This window comes from Rhipicephalus sanguineus, chromosome 1, assembly GCF_013339695.2.
Source record: "Rhipicephalus sanguineus isolate Rsan-2018 chromosome 1, BIME_Rsan_1.4, whole genome shotgun sequence".
Taxonomy (NCBI): Eukaryota; Metazoa; Arthropoda; class Arachnida; order Ixodida; family Ixodidae; genus Rhipicephalus; species Rhipicephalus sanguineus.
Genome location: NC_051176.1, coordinates 206,362,763 through 206,390,395, shown reverse-complemented (window position 1 = coordinate 206,390,395; position 27,633 = coordinate 206,362,763). Strand labels below are relative to the sequence as shown.

The 27,633-nt window shown below is 39.3% G+C and overlaps 1 protein-coding gene across 34 annotated transcripts in view; it reads right to left on the bottom strand.

The window, feature by feature from the left end:
* The window catches only part of LOC119406177 (ankyrin-2), a 345,579-nt gene that overhangs the window by 180,866 nt on the left and 137,080 nt on the right, over positions 1 to 27,633 (bottom strand). For 25 of the 34 annotated variants that reach the window (XM_049418902.1, XM_049418869.1, XM_049418918.1 and 22 more), the window contains exons 21-25: positions 25,574 to 25,651; positions 20,164 to 20,184; positions 12,708 to 12,932; positions 11,338 to 11,498; positions 8,783 to 8,994 (exon numbers count right to left, since the gene is read on the bottom strand). In XM_049418902.1, coding sequence (XP_049274859.1) covers positions 8,783 to 8,994; positions 11,338 to 11,498; positions 12,708 to 12,932; positions 20,164 to 20,184; positions 25,574 to 25,651 — 697 coding nt within the window. The remainder of the gene's footprint in view (positions 1 to 8,782; positions 8,995 to 11,337; positions 11,499 to 12,707; positions 12,933 to 20,163; positions 20,185 to 25,573; positions 25,652 to 27,633) is intronic. The other 9 variants (XM_049418925.1, XM_049418884.1, XM_049418901.1 and 6 more) reach the window with 5 other exon arrangements.

Sequence of the window (27,633 nt, the reverse complement as noted above, 5' to 3'; positions counted from 1 at the left end):
TGGCTACATTATTACAGGTGAAATCTTGCATATCCATAAATTATTGAAACATAATAGCCTCATAGTAAACAAAATACAAATATAAATTAAAATTCTAAAGAGTATGTAGAGTGCTCTGATTTAGTTTTTAAATGCGAACAGTTTAAAATTGCAAATGCCTGCTTAACATTAAAAAATGGCCTCTCAAATCAAAGAAGAGACTGAGGAAGGTCATGTAGCATTAAATGATAAAAGGTTTCAGCTGCACATATATTGACTAGACATGGCACAAGAAAATTTGCGTCCGTCGGCTTACACAGGGCCTGAACTGAAAGTAAAGAGATAAGTCATGGTGCTGTGCACACGTGCTCTTGATTGGGAAATTGATAGCAGGGGAGAGCGGGGGAACTGTCAGCTTCACAACACGACAAGCTCAGTCAGCTTTTAATAGATAATGCAAATAGACCAGCTTGAGCGTGCGCCCTTGTTCCACTGCCGCATTATGGCAAGATGACAGGGAATGCTGGAACAGCACCACATGCCAAAGTTGTACATCATACTGAGTAAGTGCTTCCACAAGACTTTCAGTATGATCAAAAAGCATACGGCAAGGATGTAATGTGCAGATTGCAAGTGTTCAAATGGCACAATGCATTTGCAGATGGCTGAGAAGACGTCAACAACGAGCAATGGTTCAGGTGCACGTTGATAGTAGTTACGGATGCAAATAATTGTGTGCATTGTTTATTGATCTGGACACTGCTCGGCGTTTAGGTGCCTGTATGATTGCAGAAGAGATGTGGATTCTGAAAGAAGTGTAAGTTTATGAAATTGTCACTGAACATTTGCCAATGCACAACGTGTGTGCAAAAACTGTGCCAAAAGATTTCAACCCTGTTTTGAAGGAAGACTGGAATATCTGCTTCTTCCATACTGATGCAATGAGACAACAATGATTAAAACCTTTCATAATGAAAATTTTCTCCTGCAAGTAATTACTGGAAATGAAATGTGGGTGTTTCAATTTAATCCAACAACAAAAGAACTGAGCTCAGAGTGGCACCCTAGAGCAGGTGAATCTCTGACCGAAGAAGAAAATCCAAAGTGAAATTCATGTTAATGGCGTTCCGTGACTACGTTCAGGACTTTGTTACTTCTGGGACGACGGCAATTGCAAGTTTCCAAGTGGAAGTTCTCCAGAGACTTAGAAAACACGTCCTGCCCATGCAGAGAGAGTTCGCGTCATCGTGGTTTCCTCACCACAATATTCCATCATACACGTCGCTCGCTGTAAGCATATTTTTGACCGAGGACGGCATAACCATGCTTCTCCGCCACCGTACAGCTACGACCTCTCTCCCTGCGACTTCTTCCTGTTGCCGATGACGAAATGTGCCTTGAAAGGACACCAATATGACACCATGGAAGACATCCAAAGAGCCGCGACAAAGGTGCTTAAAGCGATCCCAAGAAAGAACTTCCAAGATGCCAATAAACAGTAAGAAAATCACTGGGCTTGCTGTATTCATGCTAATGGATTTTTTTTTTTTTAATGATATCAGATATACTGAAAGACTGTTTCAAGCTGAATGTGTCCTACATGCAGTCTCCATACTTCCAGGACAGACCCTGTGCATCACAGCTAAATGTTTTGGAATGCTAAGCTCGCATGAACATATTTTATGTAATTGAAACTTTTATTGCATATTCCTAACTTCATGTGCTCACCATTACTCAATTCAATTGCATATCTATGACAAGAAGAAAAATTTTCTTTTAGAACATTTTCCAACAAGAGATGAAACCTTTAATGTAGCAAATTGTAAAACACTTTGATCATTACAGAAGCTTTTCTGAATTTGGAAGCCACAAAGGGCATTAAAGGGACCCTGTACCCTGAATGTGAGCAAGCACATCATGGGAGCAACCAGTCACATGAACTTCCAAGCATATTACAATTCAAGTAAGATGCGATGGTAAGTACCTGGCATGTTCTTCTTCACAAAAAGCTATAACACAAATTTCAATATTTTGGCGTTACTTTTTAGTCAAGTTCAGAAGACACACATTACCTCAAGAAAAAAAAGGAAAGAAAGAAACCCTGTTGATTTTGAGGAAGCAATTTGTTCTTCAGAATACCTAAATATATAATGAAAGGTAGCAAAGAGGAGCAGACCAACAATAACTGTACATACTTTGTGTGCAGCTACACCACCAATTCAACAAATGTACTGTGCAGTGCATGATGGAAGGGAACCACATGCAGGCAAAGGTGTAATCCCAGCTTGAAATGAGTATCTCTGACGTGAATGTTGTGCAGCTGCGACCATTTAAAATGGTACTCAGTGTGCTCATTGACTACTGGTATGTCCTGCAAAAGTAGCATGTCTGCGTAATAAACGCGGTCGAATCACATCTTTTCCAGCCTTCTTAACTTACAGATGGGCTCAAAATAAATGTATTCTGTTAGATATCTGCATTGTTAGGGGCCGTATCAATTTTATATCGTAAGTAAGTGCAGCTCACAAATTTTCACAATTCAGGCACCTGATGGCTCGTATGCATTTTATATAACAAAAAATAGCTTGTATTTACCAGACCTCGTTGCTTTATGCAAAGAAAACCATGGCTCAAGCACACCAAAAATGCTCATTCAAATAGTACCACTGCATGTCTCTTTCGAAGCTTGAAAATAGGCTTCAGAAGTGTAAGAAAGCAGCTTGATATCTCAACTGCCAGGAGTGACTGATAAAATGGTACATCTTAGGAGCTAGGATACTGAAAACTCCAGTGATTATCTGTTGTCATGTGCTGATATCAAATATGAATTTACTTTTTATGTAAACTATATGACGAATTTTAAAACGACTTATTAATAAAAACATCATTTGCTCCCATATTTATTAAACTGGCTGCACAGATGTTGCTGAATTAAATGTCATTGGATTCTACACATGCCGAGGAGTGCTACAAGTGTAATTTTTAGAGCTGTGCGAATAGCAAAATTTTGGGTGCGAAGCGAATTCGAATATTGAAGTGTGAGTGCGAACCGAATCAAATATTTTTCGAATATTTCTCGAATATTTCTAAAATATTTTTCGAATACTTCGAAGCGAAATTGCAGAAAAAAAAGTTAGACAGGATTCCTAAGCATATTCTTATGAGATAGCAGCATGAAAGTGTTTCTTTTCGCTAGGTTGATGAAGCACTGGCGGGGTGTTGTTTCATAGTTGTCTTATCAAGAATGAGGCAATGTAGAGGCCGAATTCTATTTATGTACATGATTTCGGGCAACCAAAGTGTTGCCGACAACACTTTACACGTGATAGGCAAAGATGCCATTTCCTCAGCCTCTCCTCCTCTTTCAACTTCTGCGGAAGCCCAACTGATGTGGCGGACAAGGGTGTGCTCCCTTCAAGTCCGGAGTTCCAAATCTGCCTCGTAGCATTGATATATAAGAACAAAACAGCATTAATTGAGCCCCCAACTCTGCCACACCTTTCATCTCCACGTTGGAAACAGCGTTTTCTTGAGTTAATACATTTACGACCGTAGCGGAGCTTGAAAGGCAGCTTTGCCGCCATACGGGGGTGTAATGAGGTGAAGCATATTGAAAATCTAGGGACCACTTCTAATCGGACGTTGACTGTGTCTTGGCAAAGTTCGACTGTAACGGAGCTTGAAAGGCAGCTTTGCCGCAACACCGAGGTGTTATGAGGTGAAGCATATTGAAAATCTAGGGACCACTTCCAATCGGACGTTGACTGTCTCTTGGCAAAGTTCGACCGTAACGGAGCGTGAAAGGTAGCTTTGCCGCAATACGAGAGTGTAATGAGGTGAAGCATATTGAAAACCTGAAGGGGTCACTTTCAATTGGACGTTGCCTGTACTTGTTTTTGGGAAGTTCGAATAGTTCGAATAGTAAAATTCCAGTGCGAATCAAATCGAATAGCAAACACTATTCGAAAAATATTCGAAATTTCGAATATTCGCACACCCCTAGTAATTTTATGGTTCTAGCTTTCCTAGAACAAAAGTTGTGAAGCATCAAAGCTCTGATTTGAATGATTGGTTAAAAGCACTTATCTTATTCTCTCTTACTAAAATCTATAACTTCCCAAAGTAACATCTGGCACCCTACTGTACTCCCTAAACACTCAGCTTTTCAGCAAGGCAAAAATGATCAAAACTGAGTGTGCCAAAGCTGGGAAAAGCTCATCAGAAGATTGCAAAGTTACAAAAAATGAAACAGGAAAAACACAATGAAAAGAACAACATCAGTCGCTGATGCAATAATAACGATCTGGGATGCATGAAAACTGGTAAGGTCATGAATCAGTAATAGCAGAATCCGAAATAAGATTTCTGAAAAATTGACTTTTTTGGCAGTTTTTGGTCCCAAAAAGCACCTTCCCCCCTTAACTAACTAAAATGTTGGAAAAATATAGTTACAAAGCCCTCCAAAGTATTACCCATAAGAAGGCCTGCCTACCTCCTGTGCTTCCCCCTCTGTAAACTGAGGCAGCTGTTACTAAAGACTTCTTCATAAATACCTAACATATATGCAATATAAAATACTAAAAGAGAAGTGAAAATGAGTGCACTCAGTAGACTAGATATCAGTAGACTAGATAGGTGATATCACATTCAAAGAATCGAAACAAATAGAAAGTTTGTAACAAGAAAATAATAACATTACACAAACCGTTCTCAAGCATTTACATTAAAGAGCATAGCAAAAATACTTATTCATACCACAACCGTAGCAATAACAACTTCAATCACAGAAACAAAAACTATTAGTGCTCATGGTATGCAAGGTTTATTATGTACTTACAATACTTTTTTCAATAATATAGTGCCAATGCTGCAAGCCCCATTACATGCCTCCTGCTGGACTTCTATGCCCTATCAACTTTCCTACTGAATATTTAGCATGTGTGGCATTCAATCCACCTAACGTTTTCTCCCTGTCCAATACCGGAAACAGGCGGATTGCAGTTGTGACTGATTATGGTACATGCTACGCCATTACGCAAGCCTTTCCCCTTCCTGTGCTATGAACATCACAGATTTTCTTTTGCAGGATGGTACACTGCACCACAGTGGCACAGCGTGGTATAGTATAAAAATTAAGCAACACATTAAATTCATACAATGGCATTTAATACTTTGTCATAACAGCCTCCTGCATATGTGTAAGCAGTGCAGGGACAAACCTGCTCAACTTGGCTCTCCAAGCCTTTTACACCACAAGCTTGGTCATAACTCAAGCACTCATTTCTCAATCTTTTTTTTTTTTTTTTTCAGTCAATAAAGAAACTATATAATGTGCCTAATAATTAAATAAAACAAGCATCTTTCATCATGAAAAAATTGTACTAGCTTATCTTTTACCCCTTAAACTAGCGTTCCCTTCAGGTTAGTGTTTATATGCACAGAAAGCCTGAACTGAAAGCCTGAACTTGCAGACAGGGACACAGCCAGGATTTTATTTCAGAAAAAGTCTACAGACTTCACTCCGATTCTGTTGCTTGCTCAATTATGTAGAAACTGTAAAACTAAAAAAAAAGGCAGTATGAAAGCAATAATTAACTTTTATGATTACAACAGTAAAATTTTAAAGGAATTCCTTAATATAAATAAGTATGCTTAGTTGCCTTGTTACTCAGTTTCTGAACTAAGGAACACACAACTGAAAATATAATAAAAAATAAATAAATACTATGCTTTCAACGGGTGCGATTATAGCAGGGCGTCAATGCAATGATCAGCACTGTGTCGTGGAGCGCATCCATAAAAGTAGCAAAGGTGGGTGCCAGCACACAGAGCATCTGCTTGTCTGAGCATCATCTGCTAGATTATTTCATTCTAATAATATAGCTCCTGCTGCTTATCTACCACCAAAGCAAGCAAAGGTGGATAGCATGCTTATGAGCAAACACCATGTAACTCCCATCTGTTGCATTTGACCGTTGTCTCCTGTGGCTCTTGTGTGCACACAATGGTTACAATAAGGGGTGATATTGATATATGATAGTGATAGATTAGCTGATTAACAGCAGGGGTAGAAGTGAACTTAATTGCATAGTCTAGCAGAAATGTTCAGAGGAAAAGACTGTGCAGATACAGTTACCCTTGCTGTGTTTGCAAGTGCGTTACATGGCACAGTGCTGACAATCACGTCAGTGAACAAAGCCAAGAAATTCTAATTTGGACAGCTGCACATGACGTGGAGTGATATACACTACTCTTATATTGTCAGTGTTGAAAAATAATTGTCCTTCCATTTTCTGAAACCTCATTATAGCTTTCTTGTTTATCAGTGTCGAGTGGAACGGCCTTCACCCCTTCATCGTCTACATTGAGGACGTGTCGTCTTTCAAGACTGCACTAACCGATTATATCTTGTGCTTCTAATAACATTGTATTGTTTGACATGTATTCTCATCAATTTGTTGTACTTTTATGTTCTATTTTTGCAACATTCTTTGTTATATAACACACCCCTTCTGTAATGCCTTTATGCACCCTGAGGGTAATATAATAAATAAATAAATAAATAAATAAATACAAAGCGCTGAGAACTCGAGTAAATCATATGGCTAAGGAATTCAGTGAAAGAAACATCAAAGGTGTATTGATGCATAATGGCTGGAACTAAATTTAGGACTAGAGGCACCAGAAAATATATAACCTTGCATATGCTAGTACCTCCTTTTTCCTTAGTGCTGTACCTAAAAATGCAAAACATATCACCTTATTATTTCATCTATAAAAGTAATTTTGAGCTTATAAACAAGCTTTTACAACCAGTTACAAAGACACCAGCTATATATAAGTGCAGCACATTTTATGCTGAAAAACACAAAGCTACTATAAGTTACCTTTCTTTTTAGGAGATCCAGCTGCTCTTGCAGCCAAGTAAAACTGCAGCTAGCAAGACAAAAGCAGTGGGCAAAAGAATAAAAAATGTCTCCACAACAGCCACCTGTTGAACAAATATATTTTCCTGCGATATGTTAAAGGGGCCACTACATGGTCATCCAACTATATTCTCAGCTTATTATTGCAACTGAGACTAGGGAGGCCAATATGGTTACAAAGGAAAAAGAAAAAACAGCTGCAATTTAAATTTGGTGCCAGAAGCACCAGAAGACACATGGACTTCCATGTGCTTTTAGAACACATTTCTACATGAAATTTCAACTTGGAGTTGCTGCCTCTAAAACCTCACCCATCAACAGCAACTGCCACTTTGGCATGGCATATAAGACACTGGGAAGTACAGATCACTAATGTGTCATTCACTTCAGAGCATTCTGAAACCATGTGGCAACATACCAAGAGGGAGCTCACCAACCACAACGTAAGTGGAACCTGTGCTCACCATCAAGACGTATGCGTGAAAACAAATCATGTGCATACCATAGATACCGACCACTAAGAATTAGTACTTCATTTAGTCTCCCATCAGTGTTGGCAAATTGCTCTACAGTTCAATGCGTTGTAAAAAAATAATTCAAATAGAAGTTCCCCAAGGCACCAAATGCACCCGAATTTTGCCAGTTCACTACCAAACCTGTGTTGTTTAACATGAAATGCACAATTCAAGCTAAAAAATTTTGTGTCATGAGCTCTTTGAGTTTGATGTATCTTACAAGTACGAAAACTGAACATATCTAAGCTTGATGATGCAGGTTATGTTCTCCAAATGCAAGATAATATGAATTTATATAGAGCAAATTTGCAATTATTAGCTGCAACAGAACCTCACTAAAATATTTTGAAATGAGGAACAAAAACTTTGACACCAGTAGGACTAACATGCCCAACAGCCTCACGTTTTAACACTGACATACAAAAACAGTATTGTGTAAATGCATGGTGAAAATGAAGTAATGTAAAGTAAGACTCGGTTTCTCCACTCATCACTCTCTTGTGTCTTTCGTTGCAAGGAGTAGTGAACTCAAGTGTACCGACTGGACCATGCTAAGTGCTTGCAGTCAGAACTACACCAGTGAATTTTATGAAAGGTTACCTAATATAGTGGAATATCACATATGAGACTAAAGCTTTTTTTCAAGTATGCAAGAAAGGAACCGCTTATCAACAAACAAACAGCCATTAAGAAAACAGCTGATTAATAATACAAAGATACCGTGTTTGTTTAATGAGCGTTTCAAAAGTAATATTGTACTGCAAAAAAGAAACTTCTAACAATATCCTGAAACTTCAGCTTTCTTTTCTCTCTGTGCGTTTCCATAGAACAAAAATATTGGCATCATAAGTCAAATTAATTGCATTTCTTCAAAATAATAATAATAACCCTAGAAAAAAAAGACAATGATGTAAAGCTAAATAAAGCCTTAAAGATAATAAAAGCATCTTGAAACTGCAGCATGCACCTTCAAGATGGCTTCACGAAATAACACAGGATGACTGGGGTCGCACCACGTTAGTGCTGTGCTCCTATTTTCTTACAACCTTATGCAGTAGACCTACGATAGCCCATTTGCAATGCAAGCCCAAGGTGGAAGCAATGAACGTGAGAAGCCTGGCCCTTCAATCAGACATGCGAAAAGACAGCAAGCCTCGGCCAGGTCCTTCTCACAAGCTGTGCAAAGAAGCCCGCCTTGCGAGGGGGTCGCTTTCGGCCATTGCGTGCAGTTGGACCCTTGCGGGCAGGCAACAGGAAGCCCAGCCTCGAGCGTGAGGGCCCCCGACTGATGGTGGGCTCCTCATCAGGCTCGCTGAGTGTCTCGGCCTGTGCCAGGTACGGTGGTGGGGGGGGCTGCCCTACCTGGAGGCCCACGCGGATCTTCTTGGTGAGGGCACCCTCGGGGAAGATGGCTTGGACCTGGGGCACCACTGTGGAGCTGAGAAGGCCTCCTTCGGGACCCACCGCATGCACCTCCTGTCGAGTCCGGCTCACCACCGCAAAGTACTGTGGGAAGTCCGTAGTCAGGATTCGCACAATACGGTTCGTCTGCAGGTCCTCCAAGGCACTCAGTTCTGCAAGATAACAGCAGACTATAAACAACAGGCCCACAACACCTCATGCAGACAGGAAGTTGATGCTCAATTATTCCATGTTTGTCATTAAAATTCTGGGGCATTACATGCCAAAACCATGATATAAGATTTTGAGGCACACTTTAGTGGAGCACTCTGGATTAATTTTGACCACCTAAGGTTCTTTAACATGCATCAGGCATCTTTGCATTTCACCCCAATCAAAATGCAATCACCGTGTGTGGAATTCAAATCCACGCCCTCGTGCTTAGCAGCACGATGTAATGTAGCTACTAAGCTACCACGACAGGTCCACACTTGTCATACTAAAAAAGCAAGGCACAAAATGATAAGAAGATGAGTGTCCTGAACACAGATATAGTGGTAATTATGGAAGACTTCGTATGGTATATGATATTTTATCAAAGTACTTGCAAGATATCACATGCTCTACTTATGATGCTCCATCTCTATGTCAGCATTAATGTGGCATTACATACATCCATACCTGCCAACCTAGGGACTTCTGAAATCGGGAGACTCGCCACAGGGGGAGGGGCAGGGAGAGTTGTTTCGGGAAACGCATGTGATCGGTCAACAAAATTGTCCTTATCTCAAATGGTCACTTCAAAGGGTCGCTACTGTGCAGCGAGCTTCACGGCTGTAATTTGTAGTAATACCACTACCCTACTGAATGCTATTTTATTGTAAAAATCTATCTAATGTACTTTTAACCTACAACATGTAGCAATCATTGAGAAATAAAAAACTTATCACCCTTTCACTACTGTGAAGATGGACAAACAACGTCGCTCTTCTCGTAAACCCACAACTCAAGTGCGCCAAGACAGGTGCCCCTCTTGGAGACAACTGAAACCCGCAGGTAATGAGCACTTTCTGCAAGCAACACTGCGTCTTGCAGCGGCAGCAAGTGGGCAGGCAGACGGCTGAGTCGCGTGAAAGCTTCGTGTCGCAGATGTTTTTTTTTTTTTTTTCATCGCTCCAAGTTCTCGAAAGGGCCACGCATCCAGCATGCGGCCCCCATGCCCATGGCCTTGGAACATTCAAAGCAGGCCTGGGGCCTGACTGAAACACTGTTACTATAAAAGCATTACAGCCTGTCTACAGTTACTGTGCCCTCTCCGAACCGGGCCATAAAACAGAGAATGTGCCCACCAGTGTCAGCAGTTGGGCTATGTGCGTGTTAGTGTGTTTGTGGTGAAAGGAGGAGAGCCTGGCAGACGACAGAAAACAGCAAAGGCCAGCAAACCTTTCTAGCTACATAGACACTCCCTTTTTTTTTTTGGTGCATCATATAAATAATTTTGTGTTGTTTTAATCACCGGTTTTTGTTTGACTGTTTGTTTTTTTTTTTTTCGAGATTGGGTTGAGGCAGCTTATCGGGAAGTTTATGGCTGCGATCGTACAATCGGGAAGACAGGTCAGAAATCTCGACTCTCCCAGGCAAATTGGAAGAGTTGGCATGTATGTGTAACATCCTTGAACCAAACTTGTTTTATTAAAAAATCATGTGGTTGCTTTTCAGAGCACCCAACAGATGCATTTTCATTTAAAATTGCATACTCAACTACCAACTGCTGTCCTTTATTAAGAAGCCTTATGACACAATTCAATGCCTTGTTAAATATCCCAATGACTTCCCTGTAGTGGCACCTTCCACCAACATCTTCGTTGACACCCTTCAAAATCAGCACTAAAATGTGCTCTCTCCAAAAGATTTTACTTCAAAGGCACATAATACACACACTCCACAGCATCCTCATAAATATCACTGCCTCTCAACCCCAGTATGTCCTGCCTCTGCAGTCATCCTGATTCAGCAATTGTACTCTCTATCCTTCCCTTACATGTCACAGTGCAGCCTGCAACACACTTCATGCATAGCCTATATTACGGCCTGACACGTGGCTTTTAAGTTTGAGACCCATGATGCACACCATGCTTATGTAGCACCATCACAACACGGAATAACTTCCACTGCAAAAGAGATATAGAGGTATAATATAAAACTGCTTGTTTTTGCATGTAAGAGGAATAACCACCTCTAATATACTACTAAAGAACTATTTTTTTACATGCCTTCATTGTTAATGCAACATACCAGTACTTTCCATTACATGGGACTATGTATTGCATGTAGACTTCAGTACAGAGCAAGCATTTAGCAAGCATTCCAGTATATATGTTAACGCACAATGGAAACGATAACTTGTTCTTTCATAACTAAAAGCCACGGTGCTGTCTGTTAGCCAGCAAAAATTAAAGCTGTGAATATCACACTGAAAAGAACTTTACAAGACTTAATAAAAGAGATGTACGCACCTTCGCCTTCAAAGCTCTCATTTAAAACTTCTTGAACAGCTTCCTCAGAAGCCTCAAGAGTGTGCTCTTTCCATGTTTCTCCGTTGTCACTGCGCAGGATGCTTATCTCTCGCTCTTTGCCTCGCAGTGATGCAAAGTGAGGCACTTCCAGGATCACTGGCCTGCATTCCATGACATGTACATTAGGCACAGAACCGGTGAAAAATCCTTTTTGTTAGCTTTATGTGAGTACTGATTACATTATTCTTATAGTCAGTCTAACAGTATAGTATATGTTATTCAGCATTTTCTTCAACTTGAACGACAGTATAGGGAATTTTTTAGGTATTCGAAGCAAACAAATTTAAATTTGAAAATGTAAGATCGACAGCAAGGTAAGATATTGGGCTAGTTGGTTTGGCATAATTGTTAAACTGCGCTAAAGTTACAGGGTACACAAAGTTAGGGAGGACAATAGAATGAAGAGGACACAACGAGCACAAACTATCATTTGGATTTATTGAAAAGACATGAAGGAATAAGAACACAAGGAACGGGAAGCAAGAAAGTAAAAAAGTTGGGGAGCAGAGTAAAACCGTGGCAAAATGTTCTCCGATGCTAAACGAGGGTTGACGTCAGCTTGCCAAAGGCCTCACAAGAGACTTGATAATGTAAAGCTATTCTGTTCTTTTTATACTACGTATCTGCCAATAGCACTCCATTATTTGTAGAAATCTTCTGGACCATGCCCACTACAATTGTCTGTGACAGGATGCAAAAAAGACTGAGAAAATGCCCCGTCACATTAAAAGGGCATTGCAACACCATTTCAAATAATCTCTTGCCACAAAAATGTTTCCAATCCATCAAGTATAGGCAGAGTTACGGGGATTCATCAGCAAAAATGTCACCAATACAATATTGGTGGGAGCATTTCCTTACTATTTCTTTACACCTACAGCCTTTAAGGTTTGCATGTATGTTTTTAACCAAGATGAATTCTTCTGGCTTGAGCAAGCTAGGAAAAGGATATTTTTAAGATGGGTCTATGTTGCCTGAGTTGAACCACATGACCGTTGCAAAAGTGTGTAAGTGAACTTTCCACACTGCTGAGTGCTTTTTTTTTTTAATTAATATCCATATAACAGTACTTATAACTTTGAAAACAAACCTTTTCCTGAGACAATGGGAGACACCCACCCTCATTTTTTATATAAACTTCTTGCTGTTGATTCAGGACTTTTTACAATCCACAATAACTATAACTATTCACTCCTAAAAACTACCACTGTTTGTCTTGAATTCACCTCATACCAAAAATCTATATCCACACAAACCTACTATGTGGTTATTGCCACATTAACCATCTATGAGTAACACTGATTACTCACCCAAGGAACTTGGCTCCTGCAGGCCCGACCTCAAGGATGCGAGAGGCACAAGCTTCTCCTTCAAGCAGTGGAGGTGGGTGAGGAAGCTTCTCCTTGCGCAGGTAACGACAAGTAATACGCATAGGCATTTGTGCCTTGCGAGGCGGGATGATCACCCTAACACCAGAGTGTCGGCAGCCACGCATGGCGCCGCCCCGCGCATCCACCATGAAGCTTACAAGAAACCTGGTAGAACAAGCCAAGCAGTGTAGGTAATTATTAGAAACAAAGATCTCCATGCTAGTGCTGGACAAGCTTGAAGAGAATATGCAATACAAGAAAATGATGGCACATATACTAAGCCAATCACAGCAGTCAAATCAGCTTGAAGCAAGTGCTGATTTCAAGGACACAAGAGCACATAAACAACACACGGACAAAGCTGTGCATCCATATGCTTGTTTTCTTTACTCATCTTATTAATGCTGCACTAGTATTCCAATACGGCAAACCAACAAGCCAGGACTGCAAAACTAGTTGGCCAGTGTTGTCCACAAAGGCAGACAATCAAGTAATGAATATAATAAAGCAGGTGCAGCTCTATTTTCAATTTTGCTGTAGCAATCTTTTATTGTATTAAAACAACGCAAGTGAATTAGTTCATTATACTATATTAGTTGCAGCCTTGAAAAAGACCAGACCGCTTGTCGAAACAGCTCCAGCGACACCCTGTGTTCGAGAATTTTTCATCTCTTCATTATACTCTCACAATATGTTGGCAGCGAAGTCAAAGCTACGGCAGCAGTCATTCAATCATAAGCACAGTTGCCTAAAAGCACTTTGTCCCTCCACACAACACGAAACTGCCATTTTTATGGCACAGTTCACCTTCGCTTCGCCCAATGCAATACAATGAAGGCGAAAAGATATGTTTGAATCCCATCAACGCTTTTTCACAAATTTCTGACTGGTCAGCTGTGTTAGTGCTACATAAATCAATGAAACATCAGTTGTTATTGCAGACATATTTTTTCTGTTTACCATTGCTAAAATCTAAAAAAAATCAGCTTTGAAGTCTTCTCGCATTGTGTTGTGGCATTCAGCAGATGGTTAGAAAGCCTTGTGGAATGCATTCTAGACTTATTATGGTAGCACTTGCATTTCACAGTGATGTTTTCAAAACGAATGCTTATTAGCGTTCATAAGACACTGTGGCACATCACATCTCATTCAAGCTAAACTGATCTGGTTTATTGATTTCAAAAGCCAGACTGGCTTGCTGTCAGATGACCAGAGCTTATGCATCATTACTGATAACACACAACAGAATAGAGGTAGTTGCTCATTTTGAGTCAGCTGAAAACGATACCCGGTGAAGCTTAAAGTTGAATCAGTTATGGTATAAGAGATTTAGAATGCATGTCTGCAAAGTGGATAGCAGTAGATAAAATTGATGCACAACCTGAATTTCCTCCACATCCCTGTAAATGAGTCAGTGCATTAAACTATTATGCTAATGACCTTTGAAGTATAAATAAGCTTTTTATTAGAGCTGTGCGAATAGCAAAATTTTGGGTGCGAAGCGGATTCGAATATTGAAGTGTGAGTGCGAATCAAATCGAATATTTTTCTAATATTTCTAGAATATTTCTAGAATATTTTCTGAATACTTCGAAGCGAAATTGCAGTTAGAGAGGATTCCTAAGCATATTCTTATGAGATAGCAACGTGAAAGTGTTTCTTTTCGCTAGGTTGACGAAGCAGTGGCGGGGTGGTGTTTCATATTTGTCTTATCTAGTATCAGGCAATGTAGAGGCCGAATTCTATTTATGTACAAGATTTGGTGCAATTAAAGTGTTGCCGACAACGCTTTACACGTGATAGGCAAAGATGCCATTTGCTCAGTCTCTCCTCCTCTTTCAACTTCCGTGGAAGCCCAACTGATGTGGCGGACAAGGGTGTGCTCCCTTCAAGTCCGGAGTTCCAAATCTGCCTCGTAGACGTCAATATATAAGAACATCTGAAATTTTGGATGCTAAAAAGCTTTAACTTCCAATTTTTCGGACTTTCTGCCCAAATTTCAGGTCCAAAACAGCATTAATTGAGCCCCCACCTCTGCCACATCTTTCATCTTCATGTTGGAACCAGCATTTGCGACCGTAGCAGAGCTTGAAAGGCAGCTTTGCCGCAATACCGGGGTGTGATGAGGTGAAGCATATTGAAAATGTAGGGACCACTTCCAATCGGACGTTGACTGTCTCTTGGCAAAGTTCAACTGTAACGGAGCTTTAAAGGCAGCTTTGCTGCAATACGAGAGTTTAATGAGGTGAAGCATATTGAAAATCTGAAGGGGTCACTTTCAATCGGACGTTGACTGTGTCTGTTTTTGAGAAGTTCGAATAGTTCGAATAGTAAAATTCCAGTGCGAATCGAATCGAATAGCAAACACTATTAGAAAAATATTTGAATTTTCGAATATTCGCACACCGCTACTTTTTATAATACTATGAAGAAAGCTTTTGCTCCTATAGCACAAGACATGCTATTCCTGCCAAATTTACTTCCGAATATGATGTTGAGGTGAAGGACTATATTCTTGAGCTAGAAGAAAAGGCTGAATACCTGTCACAAAAAAAAAATTAGTAATAAATATCACTTATGATAAGGTTATCTGTAGGGGTGTGTGAATATTCGAGTTTAGAATTCGAATCGAATAATACCTGATTGAATAATTCGATTTGACTTTCGAATAGCTAGTATTTGAAGTTTCGAATAATTTGACATTACGAATATCTAAAACGCGAAAAAGGCCAACGGTGCAACTTTGTTATGGTGGGGTGGCTAAAACTAACGCTAACGTCGCTACACGCTACAGTAGGCCTTTCATTAAAGCTTTCGCCGATATGCTGGTTCAAAGCGAGCGCATGTTTATTTTGAATGAGATTTATTCAATTTCCACAAGCAAAAGAAACACACGTGAGAACTGTCAAGACCGTCTCAACTGCGCTTCCGAAACGAAGGCACAAACTTCTTGCGTAGTTCGGTCGCGTATGCAGCAAGCGCCGTAAAACATCCCAACTTTGGCCTGCGAAACCCTCTCTGATTGGCTTGACATGTGAAAATTTGTTCACACTGTGTAGTCACCACTGCCGCACCGCACCACTCGTTCAGAAACTCCTATCGTTCCGGCGCGCAGTTAAAACGCTGCTGTGAATGGGCAGCCGAAAATATTTGGGCCTGGAGCACTCATGAGGATGAAGCACAACATTACCATTGTTCTTTCTTTCAATTTTCTATAAAATCCTTTGTATTCGATATTCGATTCGATATTCGACATTTTCGGCCACTATTCGGCACTATTCGATTCGAATTCAATTTGAGATGAAATTTCACTATTCGCACACCCCTAGTTATCTGACTATATCACATGTGTAGACAGCTGTACGTTATCACTAGAGCTGCTTTTAGGATACATCTACAAATGCAATGCAGAGGCTCATAGCATTGGCTACAATGCCAACAAATTGTGGGATACAGCATAATAATTTAGCTTGCAATTATTAGACAAATTTCACCATTGCACTTTCCAAAAGTTTGGATTCATTTCACGTAGATTGTAGACAGCATGTAGAAAGCAATATAGCAATGATACAACATAGAAAGGCTTTTACTGCAGCCACATGAAGTTTTAGAACAGGCAAAAGTTTTCAAAAGTTATTGCTATAACAAGTCGAACACTATGAAATCTCCTCTTTAAGTTCGCTATTTACTAGTGTATGGTACATAAATTGAGCAAATTATTGTATAACTAAAAATTGCTCCTTTATACAAATCATACTTTTTGAAGCATGCATTAGCTACTATTATTATTCAGTAATCTATTCCACATGCTCCACAGCAAACAACCTCTCCCATTCGTGTGGTAAAGTTATTGAACACAAAGGAAATAAAAGAAGAGACTGCTCTCACAAGTCCTTCTACAAGACTTCTATGCTAGTGCAATGCTGAAGACATCTGTAAGGTCAAGTGCTGCCAGCACAAGCAGAGATTTTCTACTGCCTTCTACAAATACAGTCAAGGTAGTTAATTTCCCCAATACCACCTCTGTTGTTTGGTACCACACAAACTTTTAACAAACTCACGTAGCATAAATACTCTCCAATTTTACACAGCACACATATGGTAAGTCAACAGATGATCAAAAAATTTATGCACTAAGATTATTTAAAGTAACATAGAAAATAGTGCTGATGAAATTTATTTCACTGTTGACAATACGTAATATTTGATCTTAACTGGTAAAAAATTTTCACTGCGTGATAAATAACTTCAATATCACAAGTATTCATTTGAAATAAGCACACAGTCAGTCAATATAAGAGCTAAAAAAATTCTAGCTGTACACTACGTATACTTTCTAAAAAACACAAATCAGACTTCTTGAGACAAGTTTATAATAAGTAGCACCAACATGGCAGTTCTTCTCCCATGCAACATAAAATTCATAACTAATCAATCTGCCAAGAAGAAGACTATAGTGTCAACATAAAAGCAGACACCAAGCAGTAAATGAAAAACGTTTTTGTAAGAAAGGAGCCATGTAGGAGTGGCTGACCTCGACCACAATCAAAGGAATTAAGAGGTGCACTCTGCACTGGCATAGCACTGCTTCTTACACACTCAAAAGCATAGAGCAGAAAGCAGACCCAAAGAAATGGACTTAAATGACCCAATAAAGTTACATGTTATGTTTTGGCCTTTAAAGGGAACACTTATGTATTGCATTTGGTTTCAAAATTTTGAATTGTAGGTGTCTACATCATGTTTCGGATGTTTAAAAAAAAGAGGCACATTTTCAAAAAAGAGGCACTAAAATTGACTGTTTGCATTTCCTACATGGCAAGTGACTTATACAATATAACTCATTACCCACCAATCATGGGCGATGTTCTAGTGGTATTTACTGTAATAGCAGTATCAGGACTCCCATGATGCCTATGACATGGCTCACATATAGTGTTAATATTACATTGGCTTAATTAGTGTTGGATAGGATGGCTAGAGGTGATTAATCTGGGTTTTGGGTTGCACAAGATGGAGGTGATAAACAATCTAGGCAGGGAACTGGCACTTGAAGCTGAGCTCACATGGAATCTTAATGGACCCTGGTTCATCCTTGGGTAGGTGATGAAAGGAGATACGTTAGGGTGATAGCGAACATTGAGCCTTCACCGACTGGTTTCAAAGCTAATCACATTAGGAGTTCCAGCATGTGTACATACCAGACAAGCTCATTCCCGAAGAGGAAAATGTAAACAAGAGATGTGACACAGCACAGCATTGCTGTGGGAAACAAGACAACTGACATACATGCAGCACAACTCTAAATGGAGAAGACTACACTGGCGATAGGCAAGGTGGCTTTCATCAGTGAATATGACTACAATGTGGGAATACTTCCACAACAAAAGTAAAAGTGATGGTGAAAGTAATCAGCAGAAAGAAAAGGGATGGAACTGAACGGACTGCACTGTAACTTCCCATGAAACACAAAAGCTCTATAAAACGTCTTTAAAACGTTTAAAACCTCTATAAACCTCTATAAAACGTTTTATAGAGGTTTTGTGTTTCGTGGGTTGTCCAGTACCTGACCCAAACGGGTAAAACCTCAACTGCTTGGCAAAACCAACTTTTGTATTTTTAAGTATTACACATACAAAAATGGCAGAACATTAGAGATTTTTTAAAAAAAGTGCGGACACATGACTGCACCTAAGTTGAGCAAGATAAATAAAAATGCGATGGACCAGCCAATTACATGCATGTTATTAGTTCCTGTAACCCAGCAGTTCACATGAACATTGAACAACAGAGATGACACCAGCTTTGTCTTCTGTTTTAGCACTTTTTACAAATAAATTAGACCTCCAAAACATGGCAGAGTGGAGCAGTAGTGATCTTTACAACTTTTCACTACACAGCCAAGTTCACTATCATCCAAGCCACCTCACCATTGGTCAGGCAACATACCTTACCATGGAGAAGGCAGACCATTCAAATGAGACAAAAGATCCTTGCGGCAGTGGAAATATGCACCAGCAAACTTCTGCTCAGCAGCAGCATGCAACCCCACTGCTCGTGGGAGACAGCAGGTAGACTACAAGCATGCCTCCCAGTATCCCTTAAAAAACCCTCTTGTGTGAAAGCCACTTTAAGTGTTAGTCTCTATGCCTTTGTGTCTCATTTTCTGCTCTATGCTTTAGTGCACACATCAAAGCAACATGGGCCAGCTAGCCCTATTGTTTACTGCATAGCACACCTCTTAATTCAAGGCTTCAAGCCCAAAAAATAACAAAACCCAGATCTTTATGAATTCGATGTTCTATAATCTGTCAGCACTTGCATATATATAATATTATTAGTGTATTTAAATATAAGAAAGTCAACATTAGTAAGTATTTATGAATAATTAACAAAGCCTTGAACACACATACCACCTCAGAAGTTTAGTCGGCTCAGAAAAGCTTATTATACAACTGTTACAGCTGCAATGTCACAAAATATCAATTAAAAATAAAAGTTACAGCAGAACACTTTTAAAGCACAGCAAAACTCGTATCAGAAATCACACTATGCAGCATTGTAAGAGTACAGAATGGTGTCAAAATAACCTAACCTACCTTTAACTTCTTAGCAAGAAAAAAATCTCTTATCAATTCTAAAAATGTTATTATCACTCCACTTGACTTTCAGGATGATCAGTATTAGAATATATATTGACAATTATGGCTTTGATTTTGGCAGTAGCTATAAGTGTTACACACAACAAAAGCTTCTGACAGCCATAGGAAAAAATCACTTTTTAATTATGATAATTATTATTTGCAGACTCCAAAAACCATGTCTTCCATACTCCATGTACTTCAAATTAAGTGTACTTTTGGAAATAACAGTTGTCAAGCTATACATAGTTTGAGGCTACTAGTTGAGTGCTAAAACTGAATTCCCCACTCAAAACATCAGTGCCATTGCTGAGGCCTGGTACAAAATTTAACAAATCAAAGCACCAATTGTTAAAACCAACTTCCTTTTGTAGACTCCTGCACAAGCTGCAACAAAAATAAATAAGTAAAAACAAATGAAAAAGATAAGCAATAAACTGCATCCAATAAATAACAAAAGACACCATAGTGTTTCGTCACCGATAAAGCTGTGTTTAGTATGAGTTTTGTAAACTCCAGATGTAACTCCTTGTCACTTTGCTGTTAACTGTGCGACTAAAAGGTTCTGCTGCAAGTCACCTCCACATAAAGCCACTAGAGCACACCGAGCAGTGCCAGCCACACAATCAGCGTGGAGCCTTTGGCAGCTTGGGGGCATGTACACATTCAACAGCAGCAATGGGGAATATTAAAGGAATATTGTTGGGTGCTTTTATTATAGCTGGTGAGTATGGCAGGGTCAGAGGGCAACTTACGTCTTCCACTTTAGCTTGCTACTTTGGTTCCAAAGGAATCGTGCAGCAGAGGGGAGAGAACAGCCACAAAAAGGGGAGAGGAGGAAAAAGATTACCAGGTTAGGCACATCAACAGACAACAGCCAGAAAAGCACAAACAGCCAGCCATTAGTAGTCCACAACACTCATGCAACCCCTCGCTCGGATAGCACACGCCATACGCCTCCCCAATGCAAATGAGCCTCCTTCACTTCCAATCTTGAATTGCCTTGGGCTAGCATGATGTTCCTTCAGATGGCCAAAAAGCCAACATTTGAAAAAAGAATGAAAAGTTTCGTTGCCAACGATGACCTGCAACTGCAAATGCATGCACATACTCACATAAAACTAGTGATTACACATATACAAAACTAATCCTTGCACCTACTTTAGGTGTATTGAATAACCCGTACACACCCGACTTGAAAATGAAGCTGTTCAGGAGCTTTCTCTGTATAATATCTCTGACACAGCAGAATTCACAGAGCGAAAAACAACAAATGTATAGGTGCATCTACCCTCTGCTCCCATGTAGGTACCCACCACTGCAGTATCACCTGTACTACTTGAGCAAGACGAACATATCAATCACATTGCTGGAAATGCATTAATGTATCACAACATTCATTTAAGACTAAACAATTTAAAAGGACTGAGTCCTCACAGCTGCCACATCTAAACCTGTGAAGAAAAAAGTACAACTGCTGCTTACAAAGTATGATGGGAAAGTTTAAATGGCATCACACAAAGGAGCCACGCAATGGAGCATCATCTGTCTACCCCACTGCCACTCAAACGTAATTGCCATTATGCCATTAATCAGCAGAGTGCAGTTGCAATCTAAGAATAAGCTGTCTTATGGCAATGATAAAGCACATGTCCCGCTAATGAACACCAACTATACTTTTTCTTTTAGTCTTCCAGATTAACTACTGAAGTTTTTGAAAGTGTGGTTTATAAGCTTTGCATATTGCAGCCAAACTAGCTAGCTTGACCTATTATGTCAATCATATAAATTTATTCAATTTTTTTTTAATCCAGCAGTGGACATTTTAGGCCACTCTTACTAATTTCCAAGCCACCAAAGCCATAGTTACACAGCTTCTCAAAACATGGCTCCTTCGGCTAAAAGCTCATCATTATGAACTGGTGACAGTGGTGAAGTATTATTGCTATGTTCAGGCTCTGCACTGACCACTGCCTCACACACCTACAGAGTAAAAATTCATCTCTCAAGATAGAGTCAGCAGCAACTCGCAATGCTTACTTGCTGGTTTTTTTTGCAAAACACTAACAGTGCATTGTACATTCAAACATTTAACATTAAGCCACCACTCTTAGTAGCGCTCAAGAAATGGTACTGTTGTTTATAGGAACAAAGAAAGTACCATACCTTGAACAGAGTGCTAAGTATGGTACACAGTGCAAATGATAGAGAAGCAAGGCATGGTGGCTTGTACTTAGTCACACATCAATAACCATACATTCTACGTGAACAATATGAATTCTCACCAAACGATAAAGATGGACTTAGAAGATCAACAAAGCTGATTTCAAATTACAACCAAACATACTGCTCAAATGCTCAATGGCACATATCTTTTCAGTTTCTAGCATTCTTTCCAATCTTAACAAAGATACACAGCTCTTCAGGTAAACTTCACACATAAATTGTTGAAAAAATATAACATGAAAAAGGAAGAGAGGGGGCAAGAGTTTTCAATATAATAGCTACAAATATGTTTTAGGTTCATCCTATAATGAATGTGACTTGGCTATGCTCGTGGGAACAACTTATGCCCTAAAAATGTTCGACCTTTTCCAATATGAATTTTCTCTCTTTACTTGCAATACATAAATAACAGGCTAAATCTCAACATGTGAGGCTTTTAAGTTGAACATTCTAAAAAGATTGCAGGCACTTTGCACTAAGTCGCGCAAAGCATGGCACAGCGAAGCGCGGACCTGTCGCCGCTCATATTCCCCGTTGATCGACACGTCTAGCTTCGAGAAGTGAATCTTCCTGATTGGGAGCACGCAACCAGGCTATGCACTATAGAGCGGAGGTAGCGCAATGTCTCCGTCGGTGGGCATGGCTTAGCTACTGCGCACGCACGGCTTGGCCAGGTGGCGCAATATCTGGTCACTAGACGACGCGATGCTTCCATCTATTTTTCTCACTCTTTCGTTGATGTTATCTCTGTCTCTCTTTTTTTTTTCTTTCTGCATTTCTTTCTCTCTATTTCTCTCTTTCTCATTCTTTCTGTGCTACGCTTTACTCTCTCCCCTCCTCCTTTCCCTCCTCACGCCCACTTCCCTTTCCCGCCCCCTTGCTACACTATACTATACAAGGCTATGCTACGCTCCGCTGGCGTGCCTGGATAGCCCAGTGGTTACGAAACTCACCTTCAGTTCAGGGGTACATGGGTTCAAATCCTGCCTCGTGAGAATCTTTTTGTCGCCAAAAATTTTTCTCTTTCTTTCTGTCTCTCTGTTCATTTCTCTCTTTCCTTCCTTCTTTCTTTCTTTCTTTCTCTCCTCTCTCTCTCTCTGTACCCATTCTCAGGTAGCCGCACAGTGGCACATACCCGTTAAGATGATGATGGTTTTCTACGATCGACTCACAAGGAACGATTTGATAAACAGCTTCGTTGTTTTTTTTGTTAAAAAAACAAAATAATGTCTCTTTAAATGCACTAGCTGAAACAATAGTCATTTGTTTGACCTGCTGAGCACACCTCCCTCAGCATGCAGATCTGGGTTCAGTCCCACCTGCAGAGACTTATCTTTTCATCCACTTTCAGTTCCCTTTACATCTTATCATTTCTACATTTCAATTCAACAATCACTTCTTTTATGCTTTCTCTGGCTTCATTACCTAACACTTGGCTACATTATTTGTTACAATAACAGATCTACATGTTACTGGTTCAATATGCAATAAGCGTAAACACGAAAACGCCTTAGTTCTGTATTGAAAGAAAAGGCTGCACTATATTTCATATATCCTTCAGCCATAAAGAATACGACAGCAGCTTAAGTTTGTCTATATTTAAGCAACGCTGCCAATAGCATGAAAAAAACCTCACATTTGCAATGAAAGCACATGTAAGGGCTCTATGACTAACAACTGCCTTTAATAAATATCTGAATAGATCAGTGAGCAGTGCAAAGGTCAGTGAGTCAAGTGTACCGAATTAGCTTATACAGTAGACATAAGTTACTCGCATGACTAAGAAACTAAAGCCCATGACTGTGCAACTTAAAGGCTGTGCAAGAACTGGTGTTTTGTGAGCATAGCCTACAGGTTAAATCCCTAAAAACTGTGGCATGTTCAACCTGGTAGCTTATTAGGGACAATTTCAAAATAAAAAGTAACTTAAGATACTCCAACATGGGAGGGAACTATACAGGACTACTATATTCAACAACTCTATGTCAGAGCACAAGTAGTATACTTGGGCGAGAGCCAAAAGCATTGCAGACTTCATGTCTTCAACTTTGTTGTCTGGTATTTTTATGACTAGCAGTTTTTTTTCTACACAATGAAAATGTCCACAAGTTATGCAAGAAAGACTCATAACGTTAAAAAGAGTAGACAAAACACTTTACCAGTGCTTGGGTTTTATAATCCCAGAGAGAAGAACTTTAACCAGTGCACTTAACACACTTTGTGTGATAACAAGTTAAGCTGCTTTGTCAAACTAAATATCAATATATCACTACAAGTAGTAGAAATTTCACACGAGGTAAGCCAGGGTAACTGCACTATAGCCAAGAAGCTATGCGACTGCATGCCAGTTCGCAATCTTTTTGCACATCTGTTACTGGGACAAAAAAATATGGGACAACGAAAAAAGACCACCCATACAAACTAGGCCAAATGCATTTGTATAGTATATGGTCTTTTGCTTGCCCCATGTTTTCTTTTTTTTGTGACACTACATTTATACAACACAACAACTAGCCCACTTCTATATCTAATTATAGTATTTTCATATTCTTGAGTGACATAGCATTTAATAAGGTACCTAAGGTAATGTGCACATTTTTACATGCGAGTTCAACTACGTGAATAAATACTCTAATGCACCCTTGACCCAGGCTGTCTACCAAACTATAACATCAATCCTGGACACAATTAGGCACAAAGTACACAAGAATTTGAACTCAGTGCCTTCACCACAATTTAGCAGCTACCAAAATGTGTCTGCTAGCATGCAAATAAAACAAGCAATAATACCCAGCCAACCTGACATTCAATTAATGCATGCAATACCCAAGTGAGAATAAGGTTAAGTGTTAGCAAGTGCAAGCATGCAGTTAATATTGAGCTATTGCTAAGAAGCTGTACCAGAACCACAAAGGTGAAATGAAAAGAGAAATGGAACCAAAAAAGATACATCAAAACATGTCTTGATATTACTGTCAAATGCAAGTGCAGTAAAGGGGGATGTAAAAGTAAAAAGTAAAGGAGTTTCACAAAACATCAACAAATATCAAAACAATCAGAGCTTCCCTTATATACAATAAAAGTAAAAGGTGGAAGTTTCCAATGTTAAGAAGTTTGAGAAACAGCAATAAAAAAAAAACCCTGTGCATTTTTTACCAAATAACAATAACAAGAAACAAAGTTTCCATGTTCCTCTGTACTGCCAATGTATTGCTTTTCACAGGTTATGTACCTGTATCTGGCATCGCTGAGTACTATTATGGCACAAAATGCACAGCCTGTGACAGCCATATACAATGGCACTACTATAAGCCAAAAAAAAATGTAATTTAAAATAGATGTGATGGGCAAGTGAAAACTCAAGACTTGTAATGAATCCATAAAGCAAACAGCAAAGCAAGCTATGTTAAATGAAATGATCAATAACCACGTCAATAAAGTATCCTTATTAGGAAGTCATTTATGAAGGGAATAAAAATTTCATACACATAAAAATTGTATCTAGCAAAAGTAAGCCTTTGTTGACACACTAGCCAATAATCATGTCTCCGCATTCGTATTTCACACTTGGCATGTACTATTCTAAAAAAAATATTCAGAGCAAGGAACAGAAAAATAAGAAAAGCACCACGCTATGTGATTAAAGCAAGCACATCTTGCTTCAATGGCCATCTTTCTCCAAGGCATGTGAAGGGTGGATTATGCCTTCATCATATCTCCTGGTCATTACAATAGTCCTTAATTAATCAAGTAGCATTGCTTACCATTCTGACACACTACACTTAGTGCTGTGCAGCAGATGAGCATCAAGAACGGCCAAGGAAGCCACTGACAAAACACAGACACAAAATACTGGCAAATAAATGCAAGGAAATGGGGAAACCAGTAGGAGGAGCTTGGGAGAGAGAAAAGCAAATAAAAAAGCTGGGAGGTGCACACCTTTCGCGCCACATGCGTTTTGTGGGCGACAGGACGTAGGCAGAGGAGCAGGAATCACCGTCCCAACTAAGCAGGGAGCTGGATGTGTGCAGAAAAAACAAAATGAAGGGGGAAGAAAGCAAAACCAAAGAACAACACTAAAGTCATGAGTGCTGCAACAAAAAGCACAAACAGGCTTCAAGCTATAGAGAGCAGAGGAACGCACTCCCACAGCCACTCTTTATAAACAGACCCTTTTCATAAGCATAAAGAACTTGCCAAACTAATGGGTGGCAGAGTCACATTTGGAAATTGAGCTCTTGTGATGAAATTATGTGCAGTCATGCTTAATCTTCATTTATACCATGACCAGTGCTGCCATTAGTTGGGCAAATGTGAAATGAAGAATAGGGCACTTGCAAATTAGGAAAAGGGTCTACATTACAATGCAAAGCCAGACTGCTTTGCATTGTATAAAAATTATTTTTGAAAGCTATGTAATATTTAAATTAACAAGAATGTCCACACAGTTTGTGCAGAAGATAAATGGATGCCATACACATAAACTTTCTATGATTAAGTGAATTCAGTTTGAAAAATAAAGGTCAGAATTGGTAATGTCAACCTTCTGTTAATTAAGCAAGCAGTACCCACATTCTCAACATAAAAAAAAACATCAATGTATTCCTGAAGGGAGTAAAATTAACAAGATTGAGGGTAGGCAGCTCCGCAGAACAAAAGTCACTCAAAAGTTTTTTTTTCGCATAAAGTAAGATCAATCTCTTCGGAAGTGGCTGAATATGAGAGTGCGTTGTCCTCAATATCAAGGCTAAGAGTACACAAGTGCCCGAAGCAAGGTCAAAGCTCCTACAGCATGATGCCATAGGTTCTGAGCTGTAGCATTCAGGAACAATTTCAAATAAAATGAATATCTGCTTTTAAGTGACTGCATGCAACCCAGAGCACCAAGAGGAAAATGTCCTGAATACATCAATTTTTCCACATACTGGTTTAAAATCCCCTTTTGTGGTAAAATTTGCAAGAAAACATAGGGTGTCTTACTTCTCCCATTATTCATACTGTTTGGTTTTTCAGTCCTTTCTGTATCCTCATTGTACAGTGTTCACATTGTGTGAAATAAACTCACGTCTAAACTCTCTTAACCTTATCACAAAATGAATTAATTAAATGAAATGAAGCTATGAGTTACTGCTCATTTACGCAGTAGTACAACAATACCAGATCAGCAACAATTATATTCAGTGGAAGAAGAAATAAGCTAATTAAAAGAACTGCCAAGAACTTCCATAAAAAGTTAAAGCTTATGCAGATAAAATGACTGTGCCATTATTAGAATTTGCATGCATTTGCAAAAAAACAACATAACATATATTCTTTCAGCAACTACAGCTTTATGTTAATAGCTACTTCAAAAGGAGTTTAAAATTTTCGGAGAAAAAGACTTCGAACAATACTTCAGTTAGGACAAACCAGCCTGAGGAAAATTGCTTTCGTGTAGTAATATATTTTTTTTTGCAGTCTCGCCTCTGTATCATCGTTACTCTTTTATCTATGCTAGGTTCTGCTTGTACTTTGTTTACTACACGCACAATAAGCCTTTGGCGACAGGTCTGAGAGGTGTTCGTTTACTTACATTCATGATATAGAACTAACTACTTCTCTCTGTCTCCCCATCTTGAATAAATGTAAGAACCTAAATGAGGCATATAAATGAGGTAAGCGTAGTTGCCCCTTTCCACTGCTCTTGAGTATATGTGAACCTCACTGGAAATGGTTAAAATGGCCAATCACTTTCGAACCACTCTCACTGCCCTAAAACATAACATGGAAGTTAAAACTGAAATACAATGACTGATGACAACGTAGTGTGCAAATTTTTTTTTTTTATTCAGTGATGTTTACTGTACAGTAAACACGTTTACAGTAAACATGGCAGTGATGTTTACTGTACAGTACTAAGAACTATGTTAATGATGTTTCAGCCAATGTCACTGCTACGCTTTCTTTTTTTTTTTTGGTGTCAGCAATATATTAGTTTTTTTTTTGAGTGAAATCTTGCT